This window comes from Balaenoptera musculus, chromosome 1, assembly GCF_009873245.2.
Source record: "Balaenoptera musculus isolate JJ_BM4_2016_0621 chromosome 1, mBalMus1.pri.v3, whole genome shotgun sequence".
Lineage (NCBI taxonomy): Eukaryota > Metazoa > Chordata > Mammalia > Artiodactyla > Balaenopteridae > Balaenoptera > Balaenoptera musculus.
Genome location: NC_045785.1, coordinates 83365901 through 83390905, shown reverse-complemented (window position 1 = coordinate 83390905; position 25005 = coordinate 83365901). Strand labels below are relative to the sequence as shown.

The window sequence follows — 25005 nt, the reverse complement described above, 5'->3', positions numbered from 1 at the left end:
GTATTTCACACACGCCTGACATTGATGGCACAGGTTCTGGTTCCTTGCTGGATCAATTCTATCTACCCTCTTGAAAAAATGATCCAGTGATGTCTGGGTAGTAGCTCTTTTTTTCTTGTCATAGATGACAGTAAAGTGCACAAAAGCACAACCCCTTGTGGAGGATGCATGCACGTGACAATGTACGCCAGACACGTGAACTAGCTTACCTGATTCGACATGCAAACGCATGTTCGCATCTTTGAAAGTTCGCAACTTGAATGTTCGCATGTGGGGGACTTACTGTATCTGAACAATAGTTTAGTCAAAGAGAAACCACTGGAGACTGCCCTCAGCCCACACACCAGCCGGCTCCATTATGGCGACCACAGCCCCAGCATCGTGATTAGTGGTGATGAACCAGGTTATGACCTAGATTTATTTTGTATACCTAATCATTATGCTGAGGATTTGGAAAAGGTATTTATTCCTCATGGACTAATTATAGACAGGACCGAAGGGCTAGCTCAAGATGTGATGAAGGAGATGGGAGGCCGTCACATCGTGGCCCTCTGTGTGCTCAAGGAGGGCTATAAATTCTTTGCTGACCTGCTGGATTACATCAAAGCACTGAACAGAAATAGTGATAGATCTATATTTATGACTGTAGATTTTATCAGACTGAAAAGCTACTGTAATGACCAGTCAACAGGTGACATAAAAATAATTGGTGGAGACAGAAGCAAGAAAAACTACGATCCTGCAGCCTGTGGACCAAAAACCACAGTTACAGAAAGATAGAGAAGATGAAAAGGCAGAGGGCTATGTACCAGATGAAGGAACAAGAAAAAACCCCAGAAAAACAACTAAATGAAGTGGAGATAGGCAACCTTCCAGAAAAAGAATTCAGAATAATGATAGTGAAGATGATCCAGGACCTCGGAATAAGAATGGAGGCAAAGACTGAGAAGATGCAAGAAATGATTAACAAAGACCTAGAAGAATTAAAGAACAAACAAACAGAGATCACCAATACAATAACTGAAATGAAAACTACACTAGAAGGAATCAATAGCAGAATAACTGAGGCAGAAGAACGGATAAGTGACCTGGAAGACAGAATGGTGGAATTCACTGCTGCAGAACAGACTAAAGAAAAAAGAATGAAAAGAAATGAAGACAGCCTAAGAGACCTCTGGGACAACATTAAACGCAACAACATTCGCATTATAGGGGTCCCAGAAGGAGAAGAGAGAGAGAAAGGACCAGAGAAAATATTTGAAGAGATTATAATCGAAAACTTCCCTAACATGGGAAAGGAAATAGCCACCCAAGTCCAGGAAGCGCAGAGAGTCCCATACAGAATAAACCCAAGGAGAAACACGCCGAGACACATAGTAATCAAAGTGGCAAAAATTAAAGACAAAGAAAAATTATTGAAAGCAGCAAGGGAAAAACGACAAATAACATACAAGGGAACTCCCATAAGGTTAACAGCTGATTTCTCAGCAGAAACTCTGCAAGCCAGAAGGGAGTGGCATGATATACTTAAAGTGATGAAAGGGAAGAACCTACAACCAAGATTACTCTACCCGGCAAGGATCTCATTTAGATTTGATGGAGAAATCAAAAGCTTTGCAGACAAGCAAAAGCTAAGAGAATTCAGCACCACCAAACCAGCTCTACAACAAATGCTAAAGGAACTTCTCTAAGTGGGAAACACAAGAGAAGAAAAGGACCTACAAAAACAAACCCAAAACAATTAAGAAAATGGTCATAGGAACATACATATCGATAATTACCTTAAACGTGAATGGATTAAATGCCCCAACCAAAAGACATAGACTGGCTGAATGGATACAAAAACAAGACCCATATATATGCTGTCTACAAGAGACCCACTTTAGACCTAGGGACACATACAGACTGAAAGTGAGGGGATGGAAAAAGATATTCCATGCAAATGGAAATCAAAAGAAAGCTGGAGTAGCTATACTCATATCAGATAAAATAGACTTTAAAATAAAGAATGTTACAAGAGACAAGGAAGGACACTACATAATGATCCAGGGATCAATCCAAGAAGAAGATATAACAATTATAAATATATATGCACCCAACATAGGAGCACCTCAATACATAAGGCAACTGCTAACAGCTATAAAAGAGGAAATCGACAGTAACACAATAATAGTGGGGGACTTTAACACCTCACTTACACCAATGGACAGATCATCCAAAATGAAAATAAATAAGGAAACAGAAGCTTTAAATGACACAATAGACCAGATAGATTTAATTGATATATATAGGACATTCCATCCAAAAACAGCAGATTACACGTTCTTCTCAAGTGCGCACGGAACATTCTCCAGGATAGATCACATCTTGGGTCACAAATCAAGCCTCAGTAAATTTAAGAAAATTGAAATCATATCAAGCATCTTTTCTGACCACAACGCTATGAGATTAGAAATGAATTACAGGGAAAAAAACGTAAAAAGGACAAACACATGGAGGCTAAACAATACGTTACTAAATAACCAAGAGATCACTGAAGAAATCAAAGAGGAAATCAAAAAATACCTAGAGACAAATGACAATGAAAACACGACGACCCAAAACCTATGGGATGCAGCAAAAGCGGTTCTAAGAGGGAAGTTTATAGCTATACAAGCCTACCTAAAGAAACAAGAAAAATCTCAAGTAAACAATCTAACCTTACACCTAAAGAAACTAGAGAAAGAAGAACAAACAAAACCCAAAGTTAGCAGAAGGAAAGAAATCATAAAGATCAGAGCAGAAATAAATGAAATAGAAACAAAGAAAACAATAGCAAAGATCAATAAAACTAAAAGTTGGTTCTTTGAGAAGATAAACAAAATTGATAAGCCATTAGCCAGACTCATCAAGAAAAAGAGGGAGAGGACTCAAATCAATAAAATCAGAAATGAAAAAGGAGAAGTTACAACAGACACCGCAGAAATACAAAGCATCCTAAGAGACTACTACAAGCAACTTTATGCCAATAAAATGGACAACCTGGAAGCAATGGACAAATTCTTAGAAAGGTATAACCTTCCCAGACTGAATCAGGAAGAAACAGAAAATATGAACAGACCAATCACAAGTAATGAAATTGAAACTGTGATTAAAAATCTTCCAACAAACAAAAGTCCAGGACCAGATGGCTTCACAGGTGAATTCTATCAAACATTTAGAGAAGAGCTAACACCCATCCTTCTCAAACTCTTCCAAAAAATTGCAGAGGAAGGAACACTCCCAAACTCATTCTATGAGGCCACCATCACCCTGATACCAAAACCAGACAAAGACACTACAAAAAAAGAAAATTACAGACCAATATCACTGATGAATATAGATGCAAAAATCCTCAACAAAATACTAGCAAACAGAATCCAGCAACACATTAAAAGGATCATACACCACGATCAAGTGGGATTTATCCCAGGGATGCAAGGATTCTTCAATATATGCAAATCAATCAATGTGATACACCATATTAACAAATTGAAGAATAAAAACCATATGATCATCTCAATAGATGCAGAAAAAGCTTTTGACAAAATTCAACACCCATTTATGATAAAAACTCTCCAGAAAGTGGGCATAGAGGGAACCTACCTCAACATAATAAAGGCCATATATGACAAACCCACAGCAAACATCATTCTCAATGGTGAAAAACTGAAAGCATTTCCTCTAAGATCAGGAATGAGACAAGGATGTCCACTCTCACCACTATTATTCAACATAGTTCTGGAAGTCCTAGCCACGGCAATCAGAGAAGAAAAAGAAATAAAAGGAATACAAATTGGAAAAGAAGAAGTAAAACGGTCACTGTTTGCGGATGACATGATACTATACATAGAGAATCCTAAAACTGCCACCAGAAAACTGCTAGAGCTAATTAATGAATATGGTAAAGTTGCAGGATACAAAATGAATGCACAGAAATCTCTTGCATTCCTATACACTAATGATGAAAAATCTGAAAGAGAAATTATGGAAACACTCCCATTTACCATTGCAACAAAAAGAATAAAATACCTAGGAATAAACCTACCTAGGGAGACGAAAGACCTGTATGCAGAAAACTATAAGACACTGATGAAAGAAATTAAAGATGATACCAACAGATGGAGAGATATACCATGTTCTTGGATTGGAAGAATCAACATTGTGAAAATGAGTATACTACCCAAAGCAATCTACAGATTCAATGCAATCCCTATCAAATTACCAATGGCATTTTTTACGGAGCTAGAACAAATCATCTTAAAATTTGTATGGAGACACAAAAGACCCCGAATAGCCAAAGCAGTCTTGAGGGAAAAAAATGGAGCTGGAGGAATCAGACTCCCTGACTTCAGACTATACTACAAAGCTACAGTAATCAAGACAGTATGGTACTGGCACAAAAACAGAAACATAGATCAATGGAACAAGATAGAAAGCCCAGAGATTAACCCACGCACCTATGGTCAACTAATCTATGACAAAGGAGGCAAAGATATACAATGGAGAAAAGACAGTCTCTTCAATAAGTGGTGCTGGGAAAACTGGACAGCTACATGTAAAAGAATGAAATTAGAATACTCCCTAACACCATACACAAAAATAAACTCAAAATGGATTAGAGACCTAAATATAAGACTGGACACTATAAAACTCTTAGAGGAAAACATAGGAAGAACACTCTTTGACATAAATCACAGCAAGATCTTTTTTGATCCACCTCCTAGAGTAATGGAAATAAAAACAAAAATAAACAAATGGGACCTAATGAAACTTCAAAGCTTTTGCACAGCAAAGGAAACCATAAACAAGACGAAAAGACAACCCTCAGAATGGGAGAAAATATTTGCAAATGAATCAACGGACAAAGGATTAATCTCCAAAATATATAAACAGCTCATTCAGCTCAATATCAAAGAAACAAACACCCCAATCCAAAAATGGGCAGAAGACCTAAATAGACATTTCTCCAAAGAAGACATACAGACGGCCACGAAGCACATGAAAAGATGCTCAACATCACTAATTATTAGAGAAATGCAAATCAAAACTACAATGAGGTATCACCTCACTCCTGTTAGAATGGGCATCATCAGAAAATCTACAAACAACAAATGCTGGAGAGGGTGTGGAGAAAAGGGAACCCTCTTGCACTGTTGGTGGGAATGTAAATTGATACAGCCACTATGGAGAACAATATGGAGGTTCCTTAAAAAACTAAAAATAGAATTACCATATGACCCAGCAATCCCACTACTGGGCATATACCCAGAGAAAACCGTAATTCAAAAAGACACATGCACCCTGAATGTTCATTGCAGCACTATTTACAATAGCCAGGTCATGGAAGCAACCTAAATGCCCATCAACAGACGAATGGATAAAGAAGATGTGGTACATATATACAATGGAATATTACTCAGCCATAAAAAGGAACGAAATTGAGTCATTTGTTGAGACATGGATGGATCTAGAGACTGTCATACAGAGTGAAGTAAGTCAGAAAGAGAAAAACAAATATCGTATATTAATGCATGTATGCGGAACCTAGAAAAATGGTACAGATGAGCCAGTTTGCAGGGCAGAAGTTGAGACACAAATGTAGAGAATGGTCATATGGACACCAAGGGGGGAAAACTGCGGTGAGGTGGGGATGGTGGTGTGCTGAATTGGGCAATTGGGATTGACATGTATACACTGATGTGTATAAAACTGATGCCTAATAAGAACCTGCAGTATAAAAAAACAAACAAAACAACTAATACTAAACTTTCATTGGGTTATTTGTATGGAAATATGTTAATATAAATGTTTCAGACGTTACATGAAATTTCTAAAAATCTTATATTTGTATTTGTATGGAAATATGTATGGAAATATGTTAATATAAATGTTTCAGACATTACATGAAATTTCTAAAAATCTTATATTTGTATTTGTATGGAAATATGTATGGAAATATGTTAATATAAATGTTTCAGACATTACATGAAATTTCTAAAAATCTTATATGTTCTGGTATAATGTTTTAAGTAATAATCCTAGTTATTACTTTAAAATGTATATCTCAGAAATAACTAATTTTCTTGTCAACTGCATTATTATGAACTTTCATCAAATCTTTAACCGTGGTCATTTTTAAGTCTTTTGTCATTTACAGACAGTTCTGGGTGTACTCTGATGATTTTGCAAATATGTTCCTATAAAAGGGTTTCATCTTCAAGAAATTCATGGAAAAGACTCTGACAAGTACAGGTTTCTGGTAACTGACTGTACTGCTGAACTGAATGAATAAGCATTTTCAGAACTCTAATGAAAAACTGATGAACTCATAAAAGTGCTAACAAAAGATCAAGATGAAAAAAAAAATTAATTACATGGGACTGAGTGAACTGATGAGGATGAGTATAATTTTTGTGACTTTCTGTCTGAATTTAAAAAAAAAAAAATCCCACAAGGACTCAGAGGCAAAGAATATACAAATCAATTTTCACTGCAAAGTAAAGGAGCTGTTACAGTGGAGGATTACTGGACTGAATGTCAATATTATGACATAGTATGAGTGTGTTTCATGTTTGGTAATTGCAACCATTGTTGCTTTTGTTGTGGTCATCCATGTACAATGCTTGGTGTCAGTCTATTTATGTCTTGTAAAAATAAAATACAGTGTGTGTGTGTGTGAATAAAAAAAAAAAAAAAAAAAAAAATAATTGGTGGAGATGATCTCTCAACTTTAACTGGAAAGAATGTCTTGATTGTTGAAGATACAATTGACACTGACAAAACAATGCAAACCTTGCTTTCCTTGGTCAAGCAGCATAATCCAAAGATGGTCAAGGTTGCAAGCTTGCTGGTGAAAATGACCCCTCAAAGTGTTGGATATAGACCAGACTTTGTTGGATTTGAAATTCCAGACAAGTTTGTTGTAGGATATGCCCTTGACTATAATAAATACTTCCGGGATTTGAATCATGTTTGTGTCATTAGCGAAACTGGAAAAGCAAAATACAAAGCCTAAGATAAGAGTTCAAGTTGAATTTGGAAACATCTGGAGTCCCATTGAAATCACCGGGAAAATTATCAAATGTTCTAGTTCTGTGGCCAGCTGCTTAGTAGAGCTTATTGCACGTATCTTCTAAGAATTTTATCTGTTTTATATTTTAGAAATGTCAGTTGCTGCATTCCCGAACTCTTTATTTGTACTATGAGCCTACAGACTATCAGTTCCCTTTGGGTGGATTGTTGTTTGACTTGTGAATGAAAAATCTCTTAAACCACACCACTATCGAATGAAAATATTGAAATTGTATCTATAAGAAACATTTAAAGAAAAGAATATATTAGTTTTTTAATTGGTATTTTAATTTTTATATATTCGGGAAAGAACAGAAATGATTGAATATTGTTAATTATACCACTGTGTGTTTAGAAAAGTAAGAAGCAGTCAGTTTCATATCAGTGACAGTATTTAGAGGTAACGTTATGTCAGATAAACCATATATCCTGGAATTATTTTAGTAGGTTTCAGCAGTATTAACTATTTTCCTGCTTGTTCAGATTATTTCTGGCGAATCTTTGTCAACAGTTCCTTTTAAATACAGGTCAATAATTTCCAAAAACCTACCACTTTTTGAAGTCTTCAGTGTAAAAATCCTTAAAATAAAGGCTGTCTCTTTAAAAGAAAAAAAAAAAAAGAAAAAAAGAGGGAAACCTCTGGGATATACTCAGAATCTCCCCCAAAGTGGCTGCAGATCCTAAGATCAGAAGGGGAAGATCCTGGGTCAAGGCAAACATTAAAGAGACAGTAACACATATGGGTTACTTAGCTGTGGGGAGAGGAGCTCTTGATCATAGCAGCCCCTGTGGTCCAGGCTTATTACTGAAAAGCTGAGCTTGGGCTAGGGAATAGCAAAGGTAAAGCAAAGTGGCTTGTTTGAAGGGAGGCATCTTGGATGGGAAGCAGTGGGGTGCGTTTGACTACAAAAGCCAGAAGGTCTGGGGTTGAGGCCTTGCCCACTGCTGACATAAATAACATTGGCCTCTCAGTTTTCACATGTGAAAAATAGTATCTCCAGCATTTTGTACATGAGAGTGTTTGGCACATAGTGTGCATTCATTCATTTATTCATTCTATAAAAACATTAGGCACTTGCTATGTGCCAGGCAGCAGGCTAGGCACTGGGGACACCGGTGAGCAGGTAGACGTGGCCCCTGTCTTCACGGGGCTTACGTTCTACTGGAGGAATCAGAATGTTGGTTGAGTCGATCCCTCACTGCTTACCCCTTCCTGGGACCTCTTTCCTGTGGAATGGGCTTCAGCCAGTACTTTTATTTTATTTTTTAACATCTTTATTGGAGTATAATTGCTTTACAATGGTGTGTTAGTTGCTGCTGTATAACAAAGTGAATCAGCTATACATACACATATATCCCCATATCCCCTCCCTCTTGTGTCTCCCTCCCACCCTCCCTATCCCACCCCTCTAGGTGGTCACAAAGCACCCAGCTGATTGCCCTGTGCTATGCAGCTGCTTCCCACTAGCTAGCTATTTTACATTTGGTAGTGTATATATGTCCATGCCACTCTCTCACTTCGTCCCAGCTTACCCTTCCCCCTCCCTGTGTCCTCAAGTCCATTCTCTACATCTGCATCTTTATTCCTGTCCTGCCCCTAGGTTCTTCAGAACCTTTTTTTTTTTTTTTTTGATTCCATATATGTGTTAGCATACGGTATTTGTTTTTCTCTTTCTGACTTAGTTCACTCTGTATGACAGACTCTAGGTCCATCCACCTCACTACAAATAACTCAATGTCATTTCTTATCATGTCAGCCAGTACTTTTAGAAAGTATTAGCTGGGAAGGGAAGACTCAGAACACCAAATTTTAGGACAGATAGGGAAGTAGAATTGGTCTGGCCATAACCATTTTCTCCAGAATAAGGGACTTGTGGAGAAGCTGAAGAGGCCCCACAATAAAGCCAGGAGATGATTGCAGCCTCCCTCCAGGCCTTTCCAGGAAAATCATCCAGGCCTACAACAACAGCAAAGATAATCACAACTGGCATTTTAACAGTTCTTCTGACATCAGCAGGATACTCAACAGGTCATTTCTACAGACCCACTAGAAAGTCAGAAAGGAGGACCATAGGAGAAAAATGAAAAGAACTATGATGATCAATTGTAAAGGTAAAAACACTATAGTGGTGATTTAATTAAGGCTATCTATTTATCCATCTACATACCAGTTCTTTCCCCTCTCTACAGAGAACTGTTTAAAATACAATATATTTCTGTCGTGGTGGGAATATTTTAAGTAAGACATAGGAATGGACTTCCTGACTCTAAGAATTTTTAGGTGCCAACCAAGTAGAGGATTACAGAATGAAATCAGCTTTCTTACATTTAAGAGAACAAACTTGTAGATAAAGTAACCAAAATTGGCCCCTATGAATGCTTGTTATCTGATTCTATCCTTCAAGGCCCGGTCTCAATGATTATTGTCTCTCGTATGTAAGCAAGACTTGACACCCGCAGGCTGGAGGAGGTTCAGTCCCACTTGAAGACTCTGCTCTCGAGTTTCCCTTTGGGCCTCCAGCCCATCTTCCATCTTCCCCATCAGCTCATTGCCCAAGAGGCTGACCTTCAGGAGCTGTGAGTACTGCTTGCCCTGGGCTTGACTTGGGTTCAGCCAGTGGGAAGCACTGGCAGGGCGTCCTCCAAATAAGCTGGAGAAAATCGAGGTGGAGTATCTCTTCAACCCCTGTCCTGATGGTTTGACACCTGCTAGGTTCCTTCATTGAGGCTATAGCTCCCGTTGGGTGGCCTTTCCTCCAGCTACAGTTCTCACCGGGTTCAGGGACATGCTCCCCCATCACACCTTCATGCCTATAGGTGGTAACAGACTGTTGCCAACACTGGACTTCCCTCAACCCTGCTCAGACCTTTGTAAAGAGTCCTTTAACAAACCCTCCCTTAGTCAGCCCTTTGAGTGTATGTGCCGTCTGTCTCCAGCTGGAATTCTGACTCATACACTCTCTGAATTGGACTTGAGGAATTTCTGAAATTTCATTCAACATTTATTTTAACAAAAGTGTTTTGAGCAACTACTTTATACGAATGATAAATACTGAAAGACTTAATAATATCTAACTATTTTTGAGTGTCTGGTATGTGCCAGCTAATGGACTAAGCAATTTGTATAATTTAATCATCACGATAATCTGGTGATGATGTGTTTTTAAACCTCTTTTCAGGTATGGAAACCAGTGTTCGTTATAAATAAGTACCTTGACTGAGGCTACATCACCAGTAAGAGGAGGAGGCAGGATTCATACCCAGATGGGTTTCATTTTTAAACTTATACTTTAAACTTCTTCTTTTTATGGTCTCTTATATACAGTGATAATTATGATAGGGTATTCAGGGAAAAAACAGAGGAGGACCTCATGTACTAATTGCATACAGAAAACTAGGCTCTTTTTTCAAACTTGAAGACAAGTAGGAGGGCAAACCTACACAGACAGCTAACTGGATGAAATGTTTATCAGATGAACTAGGGGTGGGAGAAGAAGATCATGGAGGGGTGAGTATTATGTGCAGTGACAGGCAGTGATATGTTTAGCAGGTGGACTCCATCCTCCCCCAAAGCCCGATTTACAGTGTTTGCCAGTCTCTGTGGCATAAATACTCCCACGATGGCCAATGTCACGCTACCAATATGGCATCACTGAATGGCACGTGGGGAAGAGTGTGCAAAATTGGCTCTTGAGAACAGGTACAGGCCTGCTGCTGTGCACCACTGTATTTATGTGCAAGGGCAAGGAGTCAGGAAACAGCACGTGTGTTTGGGGTACTCTAGGTTGGTAAGATCTGCTAGACCACAAGGAACAAGTGGCAGGGGAAGGTGGAATGAGAACAGGGATGAGACAGGAGAAGTGGTAGAAAAGACCATGAGAGAGGGCTTTGGCTGGAGCTGCACTGTCCAGTTTGGTACTCACAGGTTGCTACAGAGTGCTTGAAATGTGTCTGGTCCAAATTGGGATGTGCTGTAAGTGTAAATTATACAGCTGTAAGTGTAAATTATACACTGGATTTCAAAGACTTAGTACATATATATATTATATATAATTAATAGGTATATGAATATATATAATTAATATATTTGTGTTGATTACATATTAAAATGATAATATTTGGATATATTGGGTTAATCACATATTTACAATTAATTTCATCTGTTTTCTTTTTTACTTTTAAAAATGCAGCTATTAGAGAAAGCCAAACTACACGTGTAGCTCGCAATACATTTCTTTTAGACAGCTTTGAGCCAGAGAATTTGGACTTTATTCAACAGGCAACAGAGAGTCTTAGAAAAGTTTTAAACAGATATGGTCTGCTTCCATAATGGTCCATCTGGTGCCGTGTAGAGTTTGCTGAACCCAGGCCGGAGGAGGGAAACTTGAGAGAGTCCAGGCCAGAGGGACGCGGCACTGAATGAGGCAGAGGACGTGGGGATGAAGGAGGAGAGAGCAGACTGGATGGGACAGGGTGACCGATTGCATGTGAGAGGTGGGCAGAGGGAGGAATCAAAGGTGATGCCCAGGTTTCTGGCTGGACCACTGTCCAGTTGGAGTGATATTATCAGAGATGGAAGTGTAGGAGGAATGAAGATATCTTGGGGGAAGATAATGTGTTCAATTTCAGACCTGATGAGTCTGAGGTGCTAGGGAACTTTCAGGTGTCCAGCAGGCAAGTGGGTACAGGGGTCTGGAATCCTGTTGGCACCATCTACAAAATGTATCCCGAATCAACCGTCTCCTACCACCGCTACTGCCACCTCCTAATCCAACCACTATAATATCCTGTCTGGATTATCACTGCAGCCTTCTAGCTAGTTTTTTTGCTGATACATTTGCCTTGCTTTTTCTCAAGTCTCAATCAACAGGCAGAATAACCTCGTTAAAAGCACATCAGAACATGGCATGCCTCCCCTCACAGTCTTCCAGTGAATTCCATGGCACTCACTCCACTCTGTACAATGGCCTAAGGTCCTATGCGACCTGGCCCTGCTACTCTGAGCTCCACTGCCCTCTCCCTCAGTGACTCTGCTTTAACCACACTGAGCTCCTTGCTGTTTCTGGGACTCACCAGGAATCCTCCTTGCCTCAGGGCCTTTGCACCTGGTACTCTTCCCTTGGATTTCTGAGGAGCTATCTCCCTCACCTCCTTCAGGTCTTTACTCAACTACCCCTTCTCTGTGAAGACTTCCTGCTCACTCCATCTAAAATGACACCCCACTCTTTCCTTCCCTTCTTTATTTATTTCACCAGCTCTTACCACTATTAATCATACTGTAAATGTTACTTATTTATCATATTTAATGTCTGTATCCCTCATTTGAATGTAAACTCTGTAAGGCAGAAATTTTCTCTGTTTTATCTGCTGCATCCCTGAACCTGGAATGGTTGCTGGTGCATAGTAAAAACTGAAATATTTGTTAAATGAAAGAATAAACTGCAGAAGATCAACGGGCTGAGTATATAAGGCCTAGGAATAAACAAGCCCTTGGAATCCCAGCTCTGACACTAGTCATTGTGACCTTGGACTGGTTATTTACCATCTCTAAGCCTTAATTTTCTCATCTATGAAATGGAGAGATTAATAGTACCTCCCACAAAAGATTTTTGTGAGGATGCATCCAGTCAAGAAATATTTATGGACCCCCTCCCATGTGCCAGGAGCTGTGTTTAAATGGGGATTAGGTGAGAGAATTCATAGAAGAGATTGACATTGTGTCTGCCATATTGCAAACCAGCCATAAAGCCTTTACTGAGTATTAGCAGAGGAAAGAGTGTTAAGCAGTCAGGAGACAGGGCTGTGTGAGAGCCGCTGAGCTGGGAGTGAGTGTACTGACCCAGGGGGAGTGAGCAGAGTGCGGGGTGAGGGGAGGGGGCTCTGCTGACCTTGCCGATTTCTCAGGGATGAACCCCATGAGGGGGAGCCAGGAAGCAAGGTGGACTTTGAAGGATGATTAGGGAGTAGAAGGGGAATTCTGGTGTCATCATCAGCATACCAGTGCCAGAATGCAGAAGAATTGCAGACACAGACTCTCTCCAAAGCCACAGGTCATTACTCCCAGGAGGAATGACACCGTGGGCGCCCCCCTGCGAGGATCGAGGGGCCATGAGAAGAACACTGTAACTTGGCAGGGTCCCACGTACTTCAGACCGGATTAGGGTGGGACTCCTGAATCCTGTGCCTCACTACTTGAAAATCCCATGAAAGAGCTGGAGCCTCGTTCTGGGCAGCAGTGGACAATGGCTCTTTGTCACCAGCCAGTGAAGAGTAAGTGAGAAGAGTGATGGAAGCAGAGGTCTGAGGGGTGCTGTGCCCATGGGGGGTCTCAGATGGTGTGGAGAAGAGGGTCAAGGCCTGGGAGGTCACAGTCAGGCAGGATGAGCGCGTGGAGAACTGAGGGCCCTGCCCTTTCCCTCCGGACCCACCATGGCTCTGGCCCTTTCTGCCTTGGGCTGTGCCTTGCTCTGGCCTTCCTGGTGGATTATTCTGGAAGACTTCCCAGGAAGTTTGGAGGTCCCTCAGGTCCAGGCCCCAGGGATGAGGGAGCCCAGGATAGCGGTTATTCCAATGATGTGAGCCCCTCAGGCACTCCGGCTTCTTCGGTGCCCAGGAGGCACTGTGGTGCCACAGAGCCGACAACATGAAGCCGGGGACCCCACTGCACTGTGGGGCGGAACAGGCTGAGAAGTCAAACCCTGAGGTGTAACCTCTCGCTTTCCACCCACGTTAAGCAGAAACCACAACTTCAAGGCTTAGTGCGCTCCTCCCTCCAGCCCTCAGTAGTATATGTTGTGTGAGAGACACCTGAAGCTCAACAAGCAATTACAAAGTGAATCCTATGTAACCACCACCTAGGACATGAGGGGACCACTGCCATCTCCCCTTCATCCCTTTCTGATTTCTATCCCTTGCCTCCCCCTGAAGGTAATTACTATGCTGACTTCTGGAACAATCATTCCCATGTTTTTTGTGTGTTTGTTTGTTTGTTTGTTTGTTTTACAAGGCAGCATAGTGCAGTGGTAAGAACATGGATTCTGGAGGCAGAAGGTGTTCATTCACTTCTTGGTTCCTCTACTCACTCGCTGCGTATCCTTGGGCAGAATACTTTATCTCTCTGTGCCCACTGTCTTCGTCTGTGACGTAAGGATCATGAGAGAATGCAAGCTGATGAGGTTGTTTAAAAGATTAAATATGAGTTAATATATGTGTAGTGCTTGGAACAGTGCCTTGGGTAGTATGGGTGCTCTTTGTAGTACTGTCACCTAAATATACATGCCTTAGCAGATATATGGTCTAGTTTGCTAGTTTTTGAACTCTGTGCTAACGAATCATACTCTAAAACCAACCAACAAATAAACAACCAAACAGATAGGTACAAAGCCTATATGATGACGGCAGCAATGATGATTGAAGGGGAAAAGGATGTGCCAGTGGCTGAAGATCTGGACATAGGAGGAGCCCGTCATGATGGGCTGGGACGTGAGGACAAGAGCACACAGGGTTGGCATAAACAGATCATGGCGGTTAACACTCAGCAGAGAGGTGTAACTGGGAGTGTTACTGAGTCTAAGCTTATACTGTTTGTTGCAAGACAGGCCAGTAAATCAAGTTGTTGGGACAAGGAGTAGTGACTTTATTCGGAAAGCCAGCAGACCGAGAAGATGGTGGACTCATGTCCCAAAGAACCATCTTACCCAAGTTAGAATTCAGGCTTCTTTTATACTAAAAGGGGAGGGGGTGTGGTTGGTTGCTGCAGACTTCTTGGTGTGGAAATCCTTTGTTCTTGCAGCTGCCCATGTAGGTCATGTCACAATATTCCTGTAAACCTCCAGCAAGACAAATGTTATTCTCTGTTCTGCAACTTTTCATCTCTATATGAATGGAAAAGTGTTACACCTTTAAAGGTCAGAGCCTTGAGAATGGGCCATCCTGTATATTTCAGGCTACAGGCAACATGCTCTACTTGTAGCAAAAGCAATAGAATACAGAGGTTAAAGTAAAAGAAACAGATCAATATGGAGTCAGATCTGTTCTTCCCTATTACAAGAGAACACAGCATGGGTCCAAGGAGTAGGAGGGGCTCTGGGGAGTGAGGCAATCTGTCTCTCCTCTCCCACCACCCGGCGCCCAGCGTGGTTCTTGTGGACCTCATGCTGCTTCCTTCACGGTGCAGTGCAGACGCCGTCTCCATTCTGCCTCTGGTTGCGTGACTTCACACTTCCACTCCCAGCTGTGGGACCTGGCTGTAGGTCACTGCCCTGACAATAGATGCTTTAGTTTCAGTGCAGCCTGTACAGTGTCCAGAGCCTCGTGGGCCTCTGTCTCCAGAGGGAACAGCCCTGTGCTTGGGGAAAAAGAAGCCCAGCTCCCAACTGCACTGTGGGTAGAGTTAGATTGAAAATGTCGTTATTCAGCAAACTTGTACTAAATACTTAGAAGTCCCAAATACTTCACTGAACTGAGATGGTTTTCTTTGCTTTCCCTGGATCTGCCCACTCAGTCTTCATACCAGCCCTGAGCTCTCCTGCTGTCTCTGTTTTATAGAAGAGGAGACAGAGGCGGGTAACTCGCTCCCGCTCACATGGCTAATAAGTGCAGGAGGCCTGGCCAGGGCCGTGCTCTTGAGCAGTCACTGCCCTGCTTCACCTCACTTCCTTGCTCAGTAGTCCTGGTTCTGCTCCGCTGGCTATGTGGGCACACTGCTGAACCTCTGTGGGTTTCAGTTTCCCTGCTTATGAGGAGCAGGCCTATGGGCCCCAGTGTTCCCATTCCCTGATTCACTGCCCTTCATGGAGGCCTCCCGCAGATGCCGGCCAGCCCTGGGCACCTGGGGACTCCACGAGAAGTAATATCATGGCCTCTGGCCTCCTCAGGGAACTTACGTTTGGGGACACAACTGATGATACAAGATGGTGAATAATTAACTTTCCAAAGTGTGATTCAGACCAGGGTATAAGTAAGGGCTCTGGGAGGCAGCTGAACAAGTCTTGCCTAGTGGAAAAATGGATCATCTTAAAGGAAGAGCAAATCCTCCTTAGCCACTGCTAAAAATTACTTCTCTGTTAGGCAAGGGCCAGAAACACTTGCCTGGCGGACAAGTCATTACCATCTGGCTCCCAGTCAGCCCTGCCTGCCACCGCCCCCCCGCCCCCGGCCGGGAGCCCTGTGCAGCTGGTGGACGTGCCTCATTTCACAAAAGCATCAACACTTAGAGGGTGTGTTTTTTCTTCCTCCACATAACATGCTTCCTTATGTTGAAATATTTCTCCACAGGGCTATGCATGGGCTGAAGAGGATGTATGGTGAGCAGGCAGAGCCCCAGAAATAGAGGGCTAGTTGGGATTGTGCAAAAGTCAGTGAATGAACCTGGTGACAGAGACACCACACACCCTGAGGCTGGTTACTTCAACCGTAAAGAACTAGTTGTGAGAAACACAGTTTGACTGGGTTGGGGCCATGACACCGGGGAATGGAAGCCCTGGAGAACATATTTTAAAATGTTGAGCTTGGGCTGAAGAACGAATCTTAGGTTTGTGTTGACTCATACTCTGGCATCTCAGAGCCTGTGGAGAGGCGGCACCTATCCCAGGATTCTTGTCTCCCACTGTGTCTCTTCCTCTGTTGGTTTTCTTCCCTACGGTTCTGTTCAAGCTCTGCTGCTCATTCTACTACTGCAAGGGATAATACCTTTCCAAGATTTCAGTGTTTAGCAGCGGGCTGATGGCTCACAACTTTACTTTTTAATTTTAAAATTTTATATTTTGATTGACGTATAGTTGATTTATAATGTTGTGTTTCAGGTGTATAGCACAGTATGTATATATGTATTATATATTCTTTTTCAGATTCTTTTCCCTTATAGGTTATTATAAAATATTGAGTAGAGCTCCCTGTGCTATACAGTAGGTCCTTGTTAGTTATCTATTTTGTATACGGTAGTGTGTATCTGTTAATCCCAGCCTTAGAGTTCCAGCTGGGAGCTGGCCGTAGACTCTGGACTCGCAAACGCAGCTGCCTCCTGGGTGTCGTCATTCAGAGTCCCGCAGGTGCCTCTTCTCAACTAAACTCCTCCCAAACTTGCTTCTCCCCATCCGCCTTCTAACTCAGTGAATGGCACCATCGCTCACCCTCACCATCCTCCATGTGCAAAGAGTCGCCAGTTCCCTCCATGTCTTTCCACTCCATGCGTGAACCTCAGTTCAGGCCCTGCATCTCCGTCCTATAGCAGCTCTCTCAGGGGTCCCCCTGCCTTCCAGTTTGCTCCCCTTGAACCCACCCTACACACAGCAGCTAAGGTGCTTCCACAGCACAAATAGGAGGTGTAACTCCCCTCCTTAAAGCTCCTCGAAGCCTGCCAGTTGCTTTGGGGATTCAGCCTAAACTCATTCAGTGTAAAGCGCCATTCCCGAGTTGGGCTTGGTGTATCACTCCAGTGATCTGAGGCTTGGCTCTCACGGGAACCTCCCTCCAGGCCCGTGCGTTCTCTGACAGGAATAGGAGATGGACGAGGTGAAGTTGTTAAATGGAAATTACCATCTCTCCCAACACCCGCACTCTACAATGTTTCTGAATTCAGAACATCCCAGCAGAGTCCAAGATGCTGTTTCTAAAGATAGTACATCAGAGTAACCTGCTTACAAATCAATAAGAAAATAACCTATAGGGGAAAAGAATATGAAAAAGAATACACACACACACACACACACACACACACACACACACATATATATATGTATAACTGAATCACTTTGCTGTATACCTGAAACTAACACAACATTGTAAATCAAATATACTTCAATTAAAAAAATGCTTTGCTGAAACCAAGAAAAAAAAAAAAAAAAGGAAAGAAAAATACAAATAGCCTAAGACAATGACAGAAGATAACCAGGATAACCAGGGAAGAAAGCTGGAGCCTTTACTGCTCTTCCAGACCAGAGCCTGTTGGGCCCTCAGTGAACCTTGCCTGTAACTCTCTTATGACATTTCATACTATGTGGCATCTATTTATTTATTTATCACTTGGTTTATCTCTTACTTTAAAAAATCAACAACCCGAGTTCGGGGAAGATGCATCTGTCTGCATCTTCTATGTACCTTCTGTGCAGTGCATATCTTCTATGCATAGGGCAGAGGAGGATCTCGGTATATGAATGGCCAATTATTAAATCACAATATTATGTCTTTCCCCATTAGCCAGGAATATTTATTTCATTAAAATAGCTTTCTAAAAATATCTCCCCATATTACAAAGGATTATGTTCCTAATGAGTATTTTGCACTTATGAATCAATAATAAAAAGACAAATTCCCTAAGAGAAAAGTTGACCAAAGATGATAGACAATTTACAAAAGAATTTACAAAAGAAACAATACCAATGGCCATGAAACATGTGGCAGAGGCGTAATCTCCATGTACAAAATGAAAGCTACTGTTTGCAGGAGGTGGGGAAAACAGCGACTTGCACTGTTGGCAGGAGTGTAAATTTGTAGAACCCTTCCTAAGGGCAATTAAGCAATAATAATTCAAAATTTAGAATTTACATGATCTTTGACCCAACAATCCCAGGACTCTGTCCTCTAGGAATAATCAGATAAGGGTACCAAGTTTATGTGAAAGAATAGTAATTGCAACATTAATAATAGAATAGTTAAAAATGCAAATAAGTCAAGCTTTTATCATAATGATATGGTTAAATAAATCATGGTACAGCCATATAATGGAATATTATGCACTTGTTAGAAGAGAAGCAAATCCCTAGATATGTGTTTCTACAAGGAAAAATGCGCGCAATATATCAAGTGAAAGAGGCAGGTTATAAAGCATTTTATCCATCTACCCATCCACCCATCCTTTCATTCTTTCATTCAGCAAGAAAATAGTAAAAGAGTAGTATTAAGCCATTAACAGTAATTATCACTGGATCAAGTTAGACTTTTTAGTGACTTCCACTCTCTATTTCATATTTTGAAGATTTTACAGTGAGCAGTGTGGTATATTATTCTTGAAACAGCAAAAACCATAGGTAATGCCAGTTAGGGGGAAAGTTTTTCTTCTTGTTGATTGAAAGAGCAATATGAGAGATTTATCTCTGCTGGCATTTGGGGAACACGTTGCCATATGGGATAATTTTTCATCATGAGGCATCTTGGCTTGGTGGATTAGCCCCTGGTGGCAGAGCCTTGCATCATGTGGAATTTGTCCTGTGTTTTTGACCCCAGCTTTCACTAACTCCTAAGAAACACAGGATAACATTTTCACAGTCCATTCCTGCACCAGTAAAGGGGAACAAATTACATTTAATTTCCAACTATCAGTGGTTAAGAATTGTGTGGGTATATGAAATCAGCAAATAATAAACATTTTATCCATTCGTTTTCTCTCTTCTACCTATACTCTCAATCATCATTTTATTTTATTTACTCATTACCAAGACAAAGTGAACTGATTTCTGGTTTTTATTTTGCTCTTCCCCATGTGCTCTTGGCCTGACTTTGTCTTAGAGAACCCTTGCCGGTTCCTATTGATCACTAATTTCTTTTCTACCTAATCACAAAAGGTTAACTAATACAAGTTTACACTTTCCCTTGGCATTGATGACATGCTCATGTAACAATGGCTCCTGGAACGTCATCCTTTTTCCTTCTTAGGAAACTGTAAGTGCTTTGCCCTTTGGTCCACCATGTTGATGTCTTTATGTTGATTGGACCTGGTAAACTGAAAGTGGCATCTCTGGATGCCCTGGGAGGATACATGTGTTCTAGAATGTTGGAAATAAACCCTACAGAGATTCCAGGGGCCAGCCATACTGGTAAAGTTTTTAGGCTCCAGTGTTCTGGACTATGCTGAACATTCTCTCCAAGGTAAAGGACCAGTGAATGCATCTGCACCCCTTACAACCATGAAAGAAGCACAGCTCTTCGGAAGTCTTTCAGGTGCTGAAGGCAATATGTATTGCACTTGGGACAACTGCTCCATCCCATTTATCAGAGGACTCATGTTGCTGGCAATTTTGATTGGGTCTCAGAACAAGAGGGGGCTCTGCAGCAGGTCCAGGCTGTAGTATAAGCTGTCCTGCCACTTGGGCCATGTGAACTGGAAAATCCCATAGTGCTGGAGGAATCTTGTGATAAATGAGAGCACCACGTGGTGTCTCTGACGAGTTGCATTGGGGGAGTTGCAGTGCAGATCTCTAGGCTCTGGAGCAAGGACATGCTATCTGTTGCAAGAAATTATGCACTTTTTGAATGGAAGCTCTTGGCAGGCTACTGAACCTGGGAAGAGACTGAGCATCTTGCCAGAAGTCGTCAAATACATGTGCATCCAGAGCTACCTATCATGGACTGAAGGCTGTCATTCCCACCGAGTCATAAGGCTGGAGAAGCCCAGCATAATTCATCTTAAAGTGATCATGGTGCAGCTAGGAGTGGGCCTGGGCAGGTCCAGAGGGCATGAGCACACTAACTGACCAAGTTGAACAGTCTCACATATCACCTGCTTATGTCGCATTGATGCCTCTCTCTAAGCTCATGCCGATGGCCAGGGGTTTCCTATGACCAGTTGGCAAAGGAAGAAAAGAAAATCCAGGCCTAACTCATGGAGGGGTTGACTGGGTCTGTTGGTGTGAGCTGAAAACAGACTGTTCTGCATTACAGCTCCACTCAGGGAACTCTGAAAAGAATAGGAGGGCAGGAGAAAATCCTCCCCATGGGCAGAGCTGCAGGCACTGTACTAGTCTTCCAGTTTGTGAAGAGAGAGAAATGGCTTTAGCTAAGACTATGCTGTGAGTCCTGAGCTGTGGCAGGTGGTTCGGCTGGTGGGTCAGGGGTTTGGATGGAGCAAGATTGGAAGATTGGGGATGAGGTGATGATATGGGAGAAGAGCATACAGAGGGGGCCCAAAGTGTAGGGATTGTTACATCATCTATGAATGCCCACCAGAGAGAATCTACTACAGAATCAGGGACTCAACAATCAGCTGGACAGGATGACGTGACCTGCTCTCAGCCTTCCCAGTGCCAGCACAATGGGCCCGTGAAATGGAATCACCATGGTTACAGAAATGAGAACAACGTATATACCCATCATGGCAGAGCAGATGACACTGATCTTCATGAGGAGGTAGGGTTGCTGCTGCATCATGGGGACAGGAAGGAATAGGTCTGGAAATTAGAGGATTTTTTTGGGACCATATCTTGGTGCCCAGTTTTAGCTGTAGATGGGCAATTATTGCAACTACAAACTGATAAGAGCAAGGGTTCAGACTCTTCAGGGATAAAAGTCTGTCTATTTCAGCAAACAAGCCACCTAGACCAGTAGAAGTGCTGGTGGAGAGTGGGGGGAATTTAGAAAGAATGGTGGAGGAAGGAGATGATGAATATCAGTTCCAACCTAGGGACCAACTGCAGTGGTGAGTGGGGGGCTGCTTTTCTTCTAATGGTCCCACGCAAGCCACTCTCTTTGGAAGACTGCCACCTGCTAACTACACTGCTTTGCCCAGAGGTGCAGAGCCCAGAGGTGCCTGGGAGTTTCCATTTCCTCAGGGACCCCCTTAGCCAGGGGCTGACAGAGTTTGTGAGCATGAAGTCCAGCTCCTTGCCTCGATGGGGACAAACTCACAAGTCTTTCCCTTGTGAGACTCCGCCTGAAATCTCACAACCTTGGGTCCTTCCCTTTCCATGGCCTGCTTCCCTCACTCTCCTATCGGTTTCTTCCAGGGCCGGTCTTACTAAACCACCTGCCCTTAGAATCTTCCTCTCAGAGTCTGCTCTGGGTAATCTCCCACTACTTAACAGGGAGATTAACAGCGGGGGTAATAATAGGTCACATTCACTGGGCATTTACCATGCGCAGGGCACTGTGGTGAGAGCTCTTACATTACCAGGTCCACTGAATCCTCCAGAACTCCCCGCTCCCCGACCCCAGGTGCTGAGTAAACTCTCAGCAGCAGAGCTTAGGGCTTTAAGGCACAGGCCCAGGAGCCCAACTATCTGGGGTCAAATTCTTGTTCTGCCAATGACTGGCTGTGTGACCTTGGGCAGGTTACTTTCCTCATCTGGAAAATGGGGATAATAATAGGGTCTACTTCACAGGCTGTTTATGAAAATTCGGTGAGTTAATGTAAAGCATTGGAATGCTTTGTAGATGTTTGTTAAATGAACAGATACTTCACAAGGGGCAAGTAAGACTTAGAAAGATTAATTAACTTGCTCAAGTTCACCCAGCTAAAGTGGCAAAGTCAAGATCTGTATGATTTCAAAATCCAGTCTCTTAACTACGACTGTATGCCACCTCTGGTCAGGACTACTGCTCCTTCGTTCCCCTTAGTATATTTCAAAAGGCCCACTTTTCTCTGAGGCCACCCATCGCTGGCTGGTCTTTGCTGGGAGACAACAGGAGGAGCCTGGGTCTGCCTGTGGCCGCCCTTGTGGTGAGGCTCTCTATCACTGTGGATATTGTCTTGTCTTGGAGGCGCTGCTGTGTGTTAATTCTCAAGGGGAATCTCTCCACAGACCTTCATTTTCTTTATTTCGTTGCCACACCCCTGTTCCCCACGCCTCCCAAAAAAGTAGAGAGAGACTTTCCTTCACTACTGAAGTGATAGCTTATGAGAACCTTTTTTTTTTTTTTTAATTAATTTATTTTATTTTATTTATTTATGGCTGTGTTGGGTCTTCGTTGCTGCGCGCGGGTTTTCTCTAGTTGCGGCGAGCGGGGGCTACTCTTCGTTGCGGTGCGTGGCCTTCTCATTGCCGTGGCTTCTCTTGTTGCGGAGCACGGGCTCTAGGCACGCAGGCCTTAGTAGTTGTGGTTTGCTGGCTCAGTAGTTGTGGCTCGCGGCCTCTAGAGCGCAGGCTCTGTAGCTGTGGCGCACGGGCTTAGTTGCTCCGTGGCATGTGGGGTCTTCCCAGACCAGGGCTTGAACTCATGTCCCCTGCATTGGCAGGCGGATTCTTAACTACTGTGCCACCAGGGAAGTCCGAACCTTTTTTTTTTTTTTTTTTTTTTTAACTCAGAAATCCTTTTCTCAATTGCCAAGGTAAATGAGATAATAATTTAAAACATATGGAAACATGTAAGGGGGGAGGGAAGTGAGAAAACTCTCACTTGCCACCCATGTGGCTTTCTGAGGCTGCTTCACTCACCCAGGCCTTGGCTCACTGGGGCTGTCATCGGCCTCCTCTTGGACTTCGGGATGACACACCTGGCAGGCTTGGTGAATGTCCTTATAAGGCAACTGCGGTGCCGCCGCCGTGGCTTCCCTGGCCTGCATTTCACTAGGGCGATGAAGCAATGTCCCTGAACTGGGAAGGGCAGGGACAGCTTGCTCTTAATTCTCTAATAGCCCCACTCAGGCGGCTCTACTTCCTCTTCTGATGGTTTGAATGTGAGAAATCCAACTACAGGAGAACCTTAAGAAGGAGGCCATTTATTTCCATGCTATTCACTGAGCAAAATGTATTAGGCAGCTGCTATATGCCATGCTCTAATCTCATGGGGTCACATGAGGATTATTTACAGGAAAGGGAAGTGATCCAGATGTGGTGCTGAGCTTCAAGGCTGCCCGGGATCCAACATTAGTTTCATTGTTTTTTATTTTTGTGAGGCCCTCCAGGTCCACGCAGGTCCCAGGACTTGGGAAGGGAGGTAACTCCTTTTGTTAGACAGGAGAAGGGACATCGAATATTTAATGTGATAGGTACCAAGCCCAGTGTTTTACATCCATCACCTCATTCAATTCTCAAGGTGATCTGTGAAGTAGGTATTTGGGTTTATAGTGGAATTTCCCTGAAATGTCTACTCTGATCCATCTGGCTGCTCTGTACATCCTAGAGTCAGCCAGGATGAGGCCCCTTGGGTTATCTACATTTTAACCTCAAAGGGTGTTTTCTGCTTTTCAGCCTTAATACTTACGGCTCAGATCAGTCCCAAAGGTTTCCTCCCAGCTCAGATACCCAAATCAGCTGCTCCTGCCAATGGCAAGTGCTCGACTCCCGGCTGCCCAAGCCACCAGGGGCCCAGGAGGCCTGGCCGACCTGCAACTCCACCTCCCCACCGTAGCCCATCATGAGGGGAGGTGGGGAGGCCCCAGGCCTTCTACGACTTCGTCTCTGGGCTCCCGGTTCACACCCCATGCCGTCCCCTTCAGTTAGTCTGCTCGGGATCCAGCTTCTGTGCTGGGTAAAAGACCAACATCACGTTGATGCTGGGGGTTTCCCGGGGTTTCACCTTCTTTGGAGAACAGGTGCTGCAGACATAAACGTCTTTATGACCCAGGCTAGATTAATTGCCCCTGCGATGCGTTCTCTCCCATATCCTCTTTCACAGCTCTTAGCACACGTTTTTCTCTTGAACAGCCGGGAGAAAATTGCACTGAAAATCTGGAAGCATATCTAGATGGCTTCTCTGGGCATGAAATATCAACCCCCCTCCCCTCTGCCAGTTTCCCCCTCCGTCACCTTCCTCTGTCCTCGCCTTGCTGCCTTCTCTCTGGCCACACTGGTCTCTTGCTGCTCCTTAAACATCCAAGGCTAGGGTTGCCAGATAAAATACAGGTTTCCCAGTTACATTTCAGTCTCAGATAAAAAACAAATGATTTTTTAGTATAAGTATGTCCCAAGTTAAATTACTTCTTGTTTATCTGAAATTTAAATTTAACAGAGTGTCCAACTTTTGCTTTCTTTCTCTTTTCTTTTTTTGCTAAATCTGGTGACAATGCCAAGCTCATTCCCGTCACTGGGGATGTTTGTCAGTCACATGACTCCCCCCTCACTGGACTCTGGCCTTGGCCCAGATGCCTTGTCTTCAGGGAGGCCTCCCCTCGTCCCCACATCTCAAAACATGGCCCCATCCCGACCTTCCACCTCCCCTTGCCTTATTTCCCCCTCAGCAGCACCTGCCTGACTTGCCCTC

General features: G+C 42.9%; 1 protein-coding gene across 1 annotated transcript; it reads left to right on the top strand.

Moving 5' to 3' along the window:
- The first annotated feature begins 219 nt into the window (after positions 1-219).
- Positions 220-7036, top strand: LOC118899808 (hypoxanthine-guanine phosphoribosyltransferase-like). Its single transcript, XM_036861822.1, has 2 exons — positions 220-721; positions 6738-7036. The coding sequence occupies exons 1-2, from the start codon at positions 220-222 to the stop codon at positions 7034-7036; spliced, it is 801 nt and encodes a 266-aa protein (XP_036717717.1).
- The last annotated feature ends 17969 nt before the right edge of the window (positions 7037-25005 follow it).

Coding starts and splice junctions, on each gene's coding strand:
- LOC118899808 (XM_036861822.1), top strand. CDS start 220: ATGCAAACGCATGTTCGCATCTTTGAAAGTTCGCAACTTGAATGTTCG. Junction 722..6,737: donor AATAATTGGTGGAGACAGAA/GCAAGAAAAACT, acceptor TAATTGGTGGAG/ATGATCTCTCAACTTTAACT.